The sequence below is a fragment of the Canis lupus genome, unplaced genomic scaffold (assembly GCF_011100685.1).
Source record: "Canis lupus familiaris isolate Mischka breed German Shepherd unplaced genomic scaffold, alternate assembly UU_Cfam_GSD_1.0 chrUn_S812H975, whole genome shotgun sequence".
Taxonomy (NCBI): Eukaryota; Metazoa; Chordata; class Mammalia; order Carnivora; family Canidae; genus Canis; species Canis lupus.
The window spans coordinates 1-13176 of NW_023331769.1; the positions used below are offsets into that span (position 1 = coordinate 1).

The 13176-nt window shown below is 38.5% G+C and overlaps 1 protein-coding gene across 2 annotated transcripts in view; it reads left to right on the forward strand.

Moving 5' to 3' along the window:
* The first annotated feature begins 1179 nt into the window (after nt 1-1179).
* LOC119879428 (ankyrin repeat domain-containing protein 26-like) overlaps nt 1180-13176 on the forward strand; it is a 31268-nt gene continuing 19271 nt past the window's right edge. For both annotated transcript variants that reach the window (XM_038589710.1, XM_038589711.1), the window contains exons 1-2: nt 1180-1331; nt 12889-13103. In XM_038589710.1, the coding sequence (XP_038445638.1) occupies nt 1221-1331; nt 12889-13103 (326 nt within the window). In that variant the 5' untranslated portion in view covers nt 1180-1220. The remainder of the gene's footprint in view (nt 1332-12888; nt 13104-13176) is intronic.

The following is a 13176-nucleotide window of genomic DNA, read 5'->3' on the forward strand; positions in this document are numbered from 1 at the left end:
CCAGTTGAACAGAACTGAGCAATATACCATATCCTATGTCTTTTTGTTAGAGAAATATATCCCAAAGGAAAAACAAGCAGGACTTACATGTATATAGAAATAAAATTAAGTACGGTGAAAGAATAGAATGTAACTCTGAAGGTGAAAGTTAACCAAGACTTGCAAAAAGTGGTCACTTTTCTATTTGTAGAAATGCTGCAATTCTTTCCTTAGATGTCTGGTTGATTTCACAGGTGTTCAGAATGATTTGAAAGCTCTCTGGCTGAATTTCTGGGATCAGACAAAACTATGTTCTCCTCTTGCTCTGCCATCTCTGACTCAAGTGGCTTACATTTTCTTCCTGCATTTTCTAGTTATAAAATATGTCATTCATACAAAAATACATGTCTGACTTCATGAAGAATAAAATGAGCAACTTCACTACTCAGATTTTTAAAAAAGTCTTTCCGATGTCTCTGAAGCTCCCACCTGGCTTCCTTTCTGCTTATTTGCTGAGTATTTAAGTTTTGCTCTGATCCGCCAAAACTTTTCTGTCATTCAACTTTGTTTCTCTGCATTGTTTGGCATCCTTCACTTTCCTAAGAATGTACTAGCCAAGGTATTAGATTTTTGTTTAAAACAGTCTCATAGGCCATCATCATACATTCTCTCTCTGCTGATTTCCTTTCTTCTAAAGCTCTGCCTCTTCCTTCTTCCTCTGAATTCAAACTTTATAAATATTTTTCTTTCCTGTTTCTCTTTCTGTTTTGAATGATCTCCTTTGATGTTTTTTGTCTGTATTTTTTTCCTTCTTTTAGACGGGGGTAGGTGGGTACCAAAATGTATTTTTGTGTCTTTATAAAACATTAATAGATGAGGATGCTTTTCTTCCTCACTGTGGATTACTAGCCTCTACTACCTAATAATAGATTAATTTTTATATTCACATACTGAAAATAGATATTAATAATAACTTACAAGAACTCTTAATAGTTACCCTGTTAACCCTTCAACTGCCATATGTGTCATAAAAATCTTTTCCATATTTTTTTACTTAGCAATGTAATTTAGTTGGTATTCTCTCAAACAATGAGAGATTGGAACAAATGAGATATCATAAGTATAGATTTGTTTATGTGATAGAACCTATTATCTATTTAAATAAGTATTAAATATTCTTCTTAAAGGACCTGACTTACTCATTCTATACCTTCTGCAGGCTTAAGAACCACTTAATAAACATGTTAAGAAGGATATTAAGTAAATATGAAAATGGAGAGCTTCCTTTCTATGGAGATTTAAAAACCAGTCAAACGGAAATGGAAATTCAGATTAATATGCTAAGACAGAAGGTAATTTTTAATTAGTTTTGGGACTCTAAAATCATTGGGAAATAAATCCCTCTGTGCTTTGAGCAGTAAAATACAGATTTTCCTAGTAATCTTACATACTTGATATATATTTTTGGTAATAACTTTATTGAGATATAATGAACATAAGATGCATATTCAGGGATCCCTGGGTGGCGCAGTGGTTTGGCGCCTGCCTTTGGCCCAGGGCGCGATCCTGGAAACCCCGGATCGAATCCCACGTCGGGCTCCCGGTGCATGGAGCCTGCTTCTCCCTCTGCTTGTGTCTCTGCCTCTCTCTCTCTCTCTCTCTATGTGACTATCATAAATAAATAAAAAATTAAAAAAAAAAGATGCATATTCAAAGACTACCACAATCCATTTTAGAACATTTTGTCACCGTAAAAATAAACCCTATGCCCTTTAACTGGCACATCATGCTAGTTTCCCCCTCCCTATTCTTCTTAGCCATAGGTAGTCACCGTTCTAGTCTCTGTCTCTATCGATTTGCTGCTGATTTTGGACAGGTCATCTCAATGGAATCACCAAATATTTGATCCTTTGTGACTGCCTTCTTTGGTTTAGCATGTTTTTAGATTTATTTTGTGCCATGTGTCAGAACTTTATTATTTTTTTATTTCTGAATACTATCCCACCATATGGACAGCCCACGTTTTATTTATGTATTTCATTTGGTGGACGTTTGAGCTGTTACACTTTTTGGCTGTTGTTAATAATGCTGTTGTGAATACGCATGTACAAGCTTTTGCGTGAACATTTCACTTCTCTTGGGTATATACTTATAAATGGAATTGTTAGTTCATATGTTAAAGGACCTTTAACATTTTTGGTTTAAACCTTTTGAGGAACTGCCAGACTATTTTCCAAACTGGCTGCACCATTTTACATTTATGTCACCAGTGTTTGAGGATTCTCATTTTCCCTGATTCTTGTCAATGTTTGTCATTATCTGTTGTTTTTGTTATAGCTATTCTATTGGGTGTAAAATGACACGTTGTAGGGGTATTTTCATTTGTTTCAAATTTTTATTTGAATTCTCGTTAGTTGACATATCATGTAATCTTGGTGTCAGGAGTAGAATTTAGTGATTCCTCACTTAAATACCCAGTGCTCATCAGTACAAGTGCCTTCCTTAATACCCATCACTCATCTAGTCCCCCCTGCCCACCTCGACAGCAACACTTAGTTTATTCTCTATGGTTGAGAGTCTCTTATGGTTTGCCTCTCTTTCTCTCCTTTTTTTCCACCTTCCCCTATGTTCATCTGTTGTTGGCTTTTTTTTTTCTTAATTCCACATAGGAGTGAAATCATATGGTATTTGTCTTTCTCTGACTTATTTCACTTAGCATAATACACTTGTTGAGTTCCATCTGTCTTGTGGTTTTAATTTGCATATTTCTTAGAACTAGTGATGTTGAGCATCTCACTTTATATGTGGTCATTATTCATTTCATATCTTGCTTAAAGAACTAATCATTTATTTTGCCCATTTTTATATTGGACTGTCTTTTCATTATTGTAAGAGTTCTATCTATATCCTAACTACAGACCCCTTATCAGGGATATGATTTTCAAATATTTTATTCATCACCTTGCCTTTTCACTTTTGCTTGATGGTTACATTTGAAGCATAGAAGCTTTTATTTTTTAGATTTTGATGAAATCCTTAATCTGTTTCTGTCTTTTGATGCCATATTTAAGAAACTGTTGCCAAATGCAATCACGAACATACACACCTGTTTTTTCTATGAGTTTTATAATTTTAGCTCTTAATATTTCTTTTCTTTTTTTTAATATTTTTTTTCAATTTTTATTTATTTATGATAGTCACAGAGAGAGAGAGAGAGAGAGGCAGAGACACAGGCCGAGGGAGAAGCAGGCTTCATGCACCGGGAGCCCGATGTGGGATTCGATCCCGGGTCTCCAGGATCGCGCCCTGGGCCAAAGGCAGGCGCCAAACCACTGTGCCACCCAGGGATCCCTAGCTCTTAATATTTCATGTTAAGTTTGTACATATGTTGTGAGGTAGAGGTCTAATTTTATTACTTTGTGTGTGGATATCCATTTGTCTCAGTACCATTTGTTAAAAAGACTATTCTTATTCCATTTTAGTGTCTCGACACCCTTGTTGAAAATCAATCCACCATAATTTGAGAGTTTTTTTTTTTAATTTTTTTATTTATTTGTGATAGTCACAGAGAGAGAGAGATGAGGCAGAGACACAGGCAGAGGAGAAGCAGGCTCCATGCACCGGGAGCCCGACGTGGGATTCGATCCCGGGTCTCCAGGATCGCGCCCTGGGCCAAAGGCAGGCGCCAGACCGCTGCGCCACCCAGGGATCCCCTTATAATTTGAGAGTTTATTTTTAGATTCTCAATTCTAATACATTGACCTATATGTCTATCCTTAGGCCACTACCAAATCAAATTTTATGAGAATTCTTTCCTAGTCCTCTTGCAAATTACCACTCATTTATATTACAATTATGTAATAAGTCAATGTAGTAGAACCTAACTTTACTCCTGTAGAGACTTATACTTTTTGAAGGAGCCTTTTGCCAGCTTATGTCTTGCTGACTACCTGACACAATGAGAAGCCAGGCTCAAAAAGATAGAGTCCCGTTTCTCTTCTCCAGTAATACCTGTAGTTTCTCACTCCAGTGGCCTCCCGCATCCATTTCCATCGTCTGGTTGTAGGATCCACTGTCTACTATGTACTCGTTGTTGTTTTATTAACTTTGTATAATGCATAGACTCACCCATAGATTTCACATCTAGGATATAAAGGATTAACTCCTGGGGTATCAGCCTTCCTGTGTTGGAAGTCTTGCTTATCCATCATCTTAAAGTTCACAATTAGTACTCTTTTGACCTGGTTCTTGTGCATACAAGACTGGCGCCGCCGATCCCGTTCTTGGCACAGATCCTACATTCTTTGGAAACAGAGTTGCCTGTATCCATCTTCTTTTACTGAAATAGAAAGATATGCATAGCTGTACTTGATAGGTCAATACGTAATTAATAGAATAAACATTTCATTACATTATGTCAAGAATACACCTGTAAAATATCTTGTTGCATTTAATTGAATTATCAGGGAAAGACCCGGGTCCTCAGTGGTTTAGCACTGCCTTCAGCCCAGGGGCGTGATCCTGGAGACCCAGGATTGAGTCCACGTCAGGCTCCTTTCATGGCAGTCTACTTCTCTCGCTGCCTGTGTCTCTGCCTCTGTCTCTGTTGGGGTCTCTCATGAATAAATAATTAAATATTTTAAAAAACAATCAAATTATCAGAGACAAATATAGGCGAGCATTTGAATCACAAAAAAAATTTCAAAGTGAACCTATTGATATGGAGAAGCATTCTAGTACTGATATAAAGATGAGATAGTCTTACTACCCTCGTCCCTGAAAACATAAGCTTGCAGTAAGATAAAGGAGAAATTAATATTTAATTTAAGTGTGCCAAAGGACAATACATTTGTTTCGCTAATGAAAAGATTAGAAATTATTCCATAACGTTCTCCTTATGTCATCACTGATGAAGGGAGAATGAAGATTATTGATTTAAAAAGCACTCAATGCTGCCTTTCTTTTAGAAGTGCAGTTTACTTGAATTCAGATAAAAGGTTCCGTTTTGCTTATTAAAACTTTTACTAGTTGTTCAGCTGGTATCTTCAAATCACATGTCTCTCTGCTTGCCAGTCCGTTTTTCTCTCCCTAACATGAGGGGAAATTAAAAGAGGAGTTCTTGTCTAGTTTTAATAATTTGTAATTGAAGGGATTCTTTAGAAAAAATGTCTTAGAGAAAGGAAGATGGTGGCAGGGTAGGAGAGCCTAGACTCACCTCATCCCACTAATACAACTAGATACCTATCAACTCATCCTACATACCACCCCCATAAATCTACCTGAATACTGACATGAACAAAGGTCACAACTAAGAGAGAGAAGAGGCCACTTTAAAGAAGTCGAAGTACAGAGATATAGTTTAGAAGAGAAAGAGATCCTATCTGCAGCAGATGGGGAGGGAGTATGGGTCCCAGCGAAGGGCAGGAGAGAACACCTGGGAAGCACGTAGCCACTGGCTTGGAAGAAGGAGAGTGGCTGAATTTCCTGAGTTCTTGCAACTATGGAGGGCTTAAAGCCTGGAAATTTTAAAGGTTATTGGGGCTTGGCTATGGTAGAATGTGTAGGGCACTATACTTGGAGAGAGGCACACAGAACGGAAGCAGCTGGCTGGTGCCATTTCCCTCCCCTGGCCCTGAGCACAAACACAGAGCCACCTGTGGGAATCAGTGCCACTCTGACACCAGCTGCCTAACTTGCTTACACCAGCCACCACCCGTTTGCACTCCAGGGGAACTGCCCTTTTGAATCATGCTTGCCTCAGTTCCAGCACAGCAAGCCCTTCCCCCAGAAGACCAGTACAAACCCCTGCGGACACCATGTGTCCTGACCAGAGTTTTGCAGGGTCCTCAGTTCCAGTGGACTGTGACAGGTCTCATTTCGCAAGCTAGTTCAAACCTGCTAGATTCAGGGCCAAGTACCAAACACTGCCCACAGCAGATACTGAGAGCCTATCTCTCAGATGACTGGCCTGAGGGATAGAGGAGCCAGAACCCAGTAGCAGAGTGCATGCCACACACCCTGGAGACCCTCCCTCAAGCACCAGGCCCTGGGCACTACGGGACCATTTTCAGTGGTCCATTACTTTCAGGAACAAGTGACATAACTGGCTTTTCTAACCCAGAGAAACTGTCAGAGACCTAGACAAAATGAGAAGACAGAGGAATTATCTCAAATGAAAGAACAGGATAATGCCACAGGGCCAGAGATCTAAGTGAGAGAGAGAGAAATAACGTGCCTGATGGAGGATTTAAAGCAGTGACCATAAGGATGTTCAGTGGACTTGAGTAAAGAATGGAAGACATCAGTGAGACCCTTACAACAGAGATAGAAGAGTTTAAAAAGAATCTGAGATGAAGAGTGCAATAAATGAAATTAGAATACAGATCTGGAATATTCTCTAGACTAGATCATACATTAGGCCACAAAACAGGCCTTAGGAAGTACAAAAAGATTGAAGTCCTACCATGCACCTTTCCTGACCACAATACTATGAAACTAGAAGTGGACTACAAAAAACCGTCTGAAAAGACCACAAATACATGGAGGTGAAATAACATCGTACTATCAATGTGTGGGCCAACCAGGAAATAAATGAAGAAATTTCAAAAGACATGGAAACAAATGAAAATGAAAACACAATTGTCCAAAACCTTTTTTTAATGTTTTTTTTTAATATTTATTTATTCATTTATGATAGACAGAGAGAGAGAGAGAGAGAGGCAGAGGAGGAGGGAGAAGCAGGCTCCATGCCGGGAGCCCGATGCGGGACTCGATCCTGGGTCTCCAGGATCGCGCCCTGGGCCAAAGGCAGGCACCAAACCGCTGCACCACCCAGGGATCCCCCCAAAACCTTTCAGATGCAGCCAAACTGATTCTAAGAGGGAAGTATATATAGCAATACAGGCCTACCTCAAGAAGCAAAAAAAAAAAAAAATCTCAAACTAACCTTACACCTAAAGAAGCTAGAAAAAGAACAACAAATGAAACCTAAAGCCAGTAGAAGGAAGGAGATAATAAAAATTAGAGGAAAAATGGGGGTCCTGGGTGGCTGAGTTGGTTAACTGACCAACTCTTTGATTTTGGCTAAGGTCACGTTCTCAGGGTCCTGGGATTGAAGCCTGCTTCAGCCTCCAACCTCAGTCTACTGGTGGATTCTCTCTCTCCCTTTTCCTTTGCCCCTCCCCCCCGCCCCAATTAATAAATCTTTAAAAAAACATTAGAGTGGAAATAAATGATATAGAAACTAAACACAAATAAAAATAGAACAGATCAACAGTAGCTGGTTCTTTGAAAAATTTAATAAAATTGATAAGGCTCTAGCCATAGTTCTCAAAAAGAAAAGGGAAAGGACCCAGATAAAATCACACATGACAGAGGAGAATAACCAACACTGCAGAAATCCAAACAATTATAAGAGAATATTATGAAAAATATATGTCAAACAAATTGGACAACCTAGAAGAAATGGATAAGTTCTGAGAAACATATAAATTGCCAAAACTGAAGCAGGAAGAAAGTAGAACAGAATGCTAACCAGCCAAGAAATTGAATCACTCATCCAAAAACTTGGAACAAACACAAGTCCAGGACCAGATGGCTTCAGAGTCCAATTCTACCAAGCATTTAAAGAAAGAGTTAGTATGCGTTCTTCTCAAACCGTCCCATAAAACAGAAGAGGAAGGAAAACTTCCAAATTCATTTGATGAGGCCAGCATTACCCTGACACCAAGACCAGATAAAGACAACACAAAGAGAATTACAGGCCAATTTTCTAGTGCAAAAATCCTTAACAAAATAGTAGCAAACTGAATCTAACAATACATTAAGAAAATCACCGCCATGATCAAATGGGATTTATTCCTGGGTTACACGGGTGATTCAGTATCTGCAAATCAATCATTGTGATGCACCATATTAATAAAAGAAAGAAGAATCGTCATCATTTCCATAGATGTAGGAAAAGCGTTTGATGAAGTACAATATCCATGCATGATAAAAACCCTCCACAAAGTAGGTTTAAGAGGGAACATACCTCAACATAATAAAGGGAATATATGAAAAAATGCACAGATAATGTCCTCCTAAATGGGGAAAAACCAAGAGAAAAAGTTCATGTCTGGTGTTGTTGATGCTGGCTGTTGCCTAGATTTATAGTTAGGGCAGGCAGCCAAAATGCTTACACTGGCACACCTGGACTCTCTTTGTGGCCTGAGCCTCCTCACAAGAGGAGGGGCTAAATTCCGAGTAAGCAGGCTGAGATACAGAACAGGGCAGAAGCTGTGTTGCCTTTCGTAGCCTAGCCTTGGAATACACACAACATCACATTGACCATATTCTGTTCGTTAGTAGCAAGTCACTAAGGTTAGCCCACGGTCTTTTTGTTTTGTTTAGTTTTAATGGAATGCTGGAACACCTATGAACACATGAAGAACGCAATTTTTAGTGTAATTTACCCACTGGCCACAGTGTTCTATATTCCTTTCACATGAAAAATGCACTCACCTCCTCCCAGTACCCTCCGACAAATCTCAGTTATCATGGCATCGGGTTCAGGATGGAGTCCAAGATCTTGCCATCTTAATCAGGTGCAGCGGGGATAAGGTGCCAGGGTTATGTTGTCTAAATTTTAGTCCCTGGAGTGCAGGTTCTCTCAATAGGAATGAAGACTTGAGAATTAAAGAGAACAGTTCTCTACTATTGAAAACACAACATTCTGGTTACTTGCTAAAGACTCTTCCATTCAGAAAGAAGATGGAAGTCACACTAGACCATAGCAGGTTTGAAATGCAGCCTGATGCATGCTGTCCATTTTTCAGTCAGACTTAGTCTGAAACCATGGAAATTTTTCTCCATGGCTCTTTGCTGTCTATCCTCTCTGAGCTCTTGGTTCTGTCCAATGACCTGTGTTTGCAGTTGTGTTTTCAGCCTGCTGCCTCCCTGTGGGGACTTCTAAGACCCAAAGGCCTATTTTCAGTCCGTGCTATCTAGGTCTCTTTTAGTCCAAGCTCGCAAAACAGTGGTTTTGATGCTATAATTTTCTTAACTTCTTGAGTTTTTCTGTGAGAATCAATGGATTGATTTTATGTCAGTAGAAAAGCCAGTCTCGCAGATCTTTTGAGATAAACTTTTCAACTGGGCTCTCCTGTGAAGCTCATACTCTTAAGATCCTTAAAAGAAATTTGAGGCATACCTGAAATCCTTCTGAGGTCTTAACAAAAGTTTTTATAATCTTGGCTTCATCCATAGGCCATGTTTTCCTGGATTTGCTCTTGACCCAGGATGCAATTCTTTATTTTAGCATTATTTGACATTTCAGCATATGGAAAGGCTATAAATGTGGACAAAATATTTGCACCCAGTTTGTCTGGGTCTTTCATACTGCATAGACCTTGTTTAGTTTATCTTTTGTGTCCCGTTTTACTTTCAAGTGGTTTGTGGCGCAAGTTCCTTTTCCTCTAGTGTCATTTTCTTCACTTGCCTGGAACCTTTACTGTCAGCCTCTTCAAGGGCCATCAGGTTTCCATTAACAGTCTGTTGGAAGCCCTTTTGGTTTTCATTCTTACTCTTCCCTACATCCTTTCAGTTTCTACCTACCTCTCGGTTCAAAGGAGGTTCAGGTTTAAATATTTTAATGTCAGCACCCCATGTTTAATATCAGTTTCTGTGCCAGTTATTTATTGCGGCATCATAAACCACCTGAAAACCTAGTTGCTCAAAACAGCATTTATTTGGTTCACAAGTGTTTAGTTTAGGCAAAGCCGAGTAAGGCCAACTCATTTCTTCTTCATTTGGTGTCAGCTGAGATGACTGGAAGCTGGGGACTAGAATCATCTAAAATCACATTCATGCAAATGTTTAGCTGTTGAGGCTGGCTTTTGGCAAGGACGTTAGCTGGGTCAGTCTCAGCTGAAATGTCTACATGAAGACACACCAGGTGGCCTGGGCTTCCCACAGCAGTAGATTCTAAGGGTTAGTTTCCCTAGAAGAAGAATGTCAATGGAAGCTATATCACATTTTTTAACCTAGCCTTAAAAAAATCACACAGCAGTTCTGCCGAATTCTATTCACTGGAAACCAATTACTAAGGTCAGCACATTTTAAGGGGTGGGATTATCATGGGAGAAGTGTCAAAAAATTTATAAAACCACCACATCCACTTACCCTGTCTTATCAATCATATCCAGAAGAAAGAAGTTCTTCCCAACTCAGAATCACTGAAACCCTGTCAGGTTTTTCAGTGGTGGTTTTTGGTGCTTAGTATGTTCCCTTGTTTTGTGGGAGTAACAGAGGATTATAAGAGAATACTATTCAATTAGGTGTTTTGTTTTTTTTTTTTGTCCGAAAGTATATGTTTCATCTCCCTAAATTTTTATACTGAGAGGTGTGGTTTCTTAATCCTGAGAATCATTTCTCCTGGGAATGCAATTCAAATTAATGTAAATCATTTGTAATTCAGAAAAAGGCTTGTGGCTTAGAATCAGTATTTATAGATTCAATAATTAGAGTCTTATTTTCAAAGTCTTCTCTTAGGAAGCATTTATTGGTTCAGACCTACATAAGTCAATATGATATTACTAAAACTTTTAAAAAATTAATGGGAGTATTCATTGGGACACTCGAGTGGCTCAGTGGTTTGTGTATCTGTCTTTGGTTCAGGGCATGATCCTAGGGCCTTGGGATCGAGTCCTTCATCGGGCTCCCTGTGGAGCTTGTCCCTCTGCCTATATCTCTGTCTCTCTCTATGTGTCTCATGAATAAATAATTTTTAAAAATTATGGTGTGTTAGGATGGGGGAAGGGGCCAGAGACTTTCTTTTCTTTTTTAAAATTTTATTTGAATTCAATTTGCCTATATAAGAGACTTTATACTAAGAGGTGACTTACAGTTATTTTATGGAGGAAAGATCTGAAGCAGTCATAGAAAAATAAAAGCATAAAATGAAGTACAAATGTTGTGTGGCAAAGACAATGATAGCAGAGATCTTTTTTAGTAACTCCTAGTGGTTTTAACTTTGTTCTTAATTTTCTAAGTGCTTCAGGGTTCCACATTCTAAGACTCTACTACAATATAGATTATATTTTATTGCAAATGAATTTATTTTAAAATGGGAGCACCTGGCTGACTCAGTCAGTAGAGCATATGACTCTTGATCTTGACATTATGAATTCGAGCCTACGGTTCAGTACAGAGACTTAAACATAAAATGTTTTTTAAAATGTTGGTTATAGTTTTGAGTTAAGCTAATTTCATTCCATTTCCAAACTGTATTGTTCTATTCATGGAGATTGGTGATCTTAGAGCAATATTTGAAACTGCATCTTCAAAATGTATAGACCTGGATGCAAAAAATCAAGTTCTTCTACAGGAGTTATTATCTACGAAAGCAACAGAGAGGGAATGTGAAAAACTAAAACAGATTAAAAAGAACTTGGAAGAAAAAGTAGTAAACCTCAGAAGTCACGCAGAAGTCAATGTGGTACAAGGCATTCAAGTAGAAAAGTATTATACATGGGAGATTGACCAGAGAGCAAGATTGATTGTAGAAGAAAGATGAAAAGAAGTCAGTCTATTTTTACAGATTAGTTTATTGATCTGTGATATGCTTTCATTTATTTCATTACAAATTACACTTTGGTTATATGCATTGTGTATGTTTCCTCTGCTTCCTTTACAGCAATCTGTTTGGTATATTTCTGGAGGCATTCGTTCCTCCCTGTAAAGATTTCAGTTTTCATCATTATTCTCACTAAATTGATCTTTCAGAATGATTCTCAGGAGAGAATCATTTTATTTTTATGACCAGTATGTATGAAACAAGACTATTTTTTTTGAGATTTTATTTATGTGTTCAGGAGATACATAGAGAGAGGAAGAGAGAAGCAGAGACACAGGCAGAGGGAGAAGCAGGCTCCATGCCAGGATCACACCCTGGGCCGCAGGCAGGTGGTAAACTGCTGAGCCACCCAGGGATCCCCTGAAACAAGACGATTAAGAGGAAAAGAAAAAATTGTGATTTAAAACTTTTACCATGGGGAAAAAATAAAATAAAATAAAACTTTTACCATGGGGATTCCTGGGTGGCCCAGTGGTTTTAGCACCTGCAGTTGACCCAGGGCGTGATCCTGGAGTCCCGGGACCGAGTCCCACATCGGGCTCCCAGCGTGGAGCCTCCTTCTTCTCTGCCCGTGTCTCTGCCTCTCTCTCTCTCTCTCTCTCTCTCTCTTTCTCTCTCTCTCTCTCTCTCTCTGGCTCTCATGAATAAATAAAATAAAATCTTTAAAAATAAATAAATTTAAAAAAATAAAACTTTTACCATGGAGTATCTGGGTGGCTCAGTTGGTTAAGCAGCAGACTCTTGATCTCAGCTCAGGTCTTGGTCTCAGGTTTGTGAAATCAAGCCCTGCATTGGGCTCCATGTTCCATTCCTAGGTTATTCTTCCTTTTTGAAGATTTCATTTATTTATTTATTTCCTTATTTATTTATTGAACATGAGCAGGGGGATTGGCAGAGGGGGAGAGACAGAGAGACAGAATGAATCCTGGGTAGACTCCATACTGGGTGCGACACAGGGCTTGGCCTCAGGACCTCTGACTGAGAACATGCTCTGAGCAGAAATCAAGAAACAGGTTATTCTCAAGTTGTATTATGCACTTTTTAAAATTTTTAATTGATTCTCTTGTTCTTTGAAGTATCAGATTGCATGAGTACTAATATAAGAATGATTAAACTTTATTTTTATCATTCAGATTCAATTCAGGTGACATTGGTGATAAATATTTTACACTTCAGCTTTTTTTTACACATTTAAAATTGCTCTCTGAATCATTGAGTCCCAACTGAAGGAAAGAAATATACTATAATTACTCAAGTTTTAGCTGTTTTAAAACTGTGCTTTTAATTTGCTTTAGAGACAAGCAGCATCTCAAGAAAACTTAGAGCAGTTAAGAGCAAGTCATGATGCTTCAATAAGAAGTCAAGTGGCACTCAGAATTAAAGAGCTGGAATCTGAACTTCAATCCCAAATAAGAAATTCTCAGGAACTTAAAATAGAATTGGAAAAGTACAGGCAACTCTACCTAGAAGAATCAGAAATGCGAATGTCATTGACAAAAAAACTGAGCAAGTAAGTTAAAACAGAATCAATGAAAATAGATTTAGCTTATTGATTTGCCTCTAAAGCATAATTTTTATGGAGA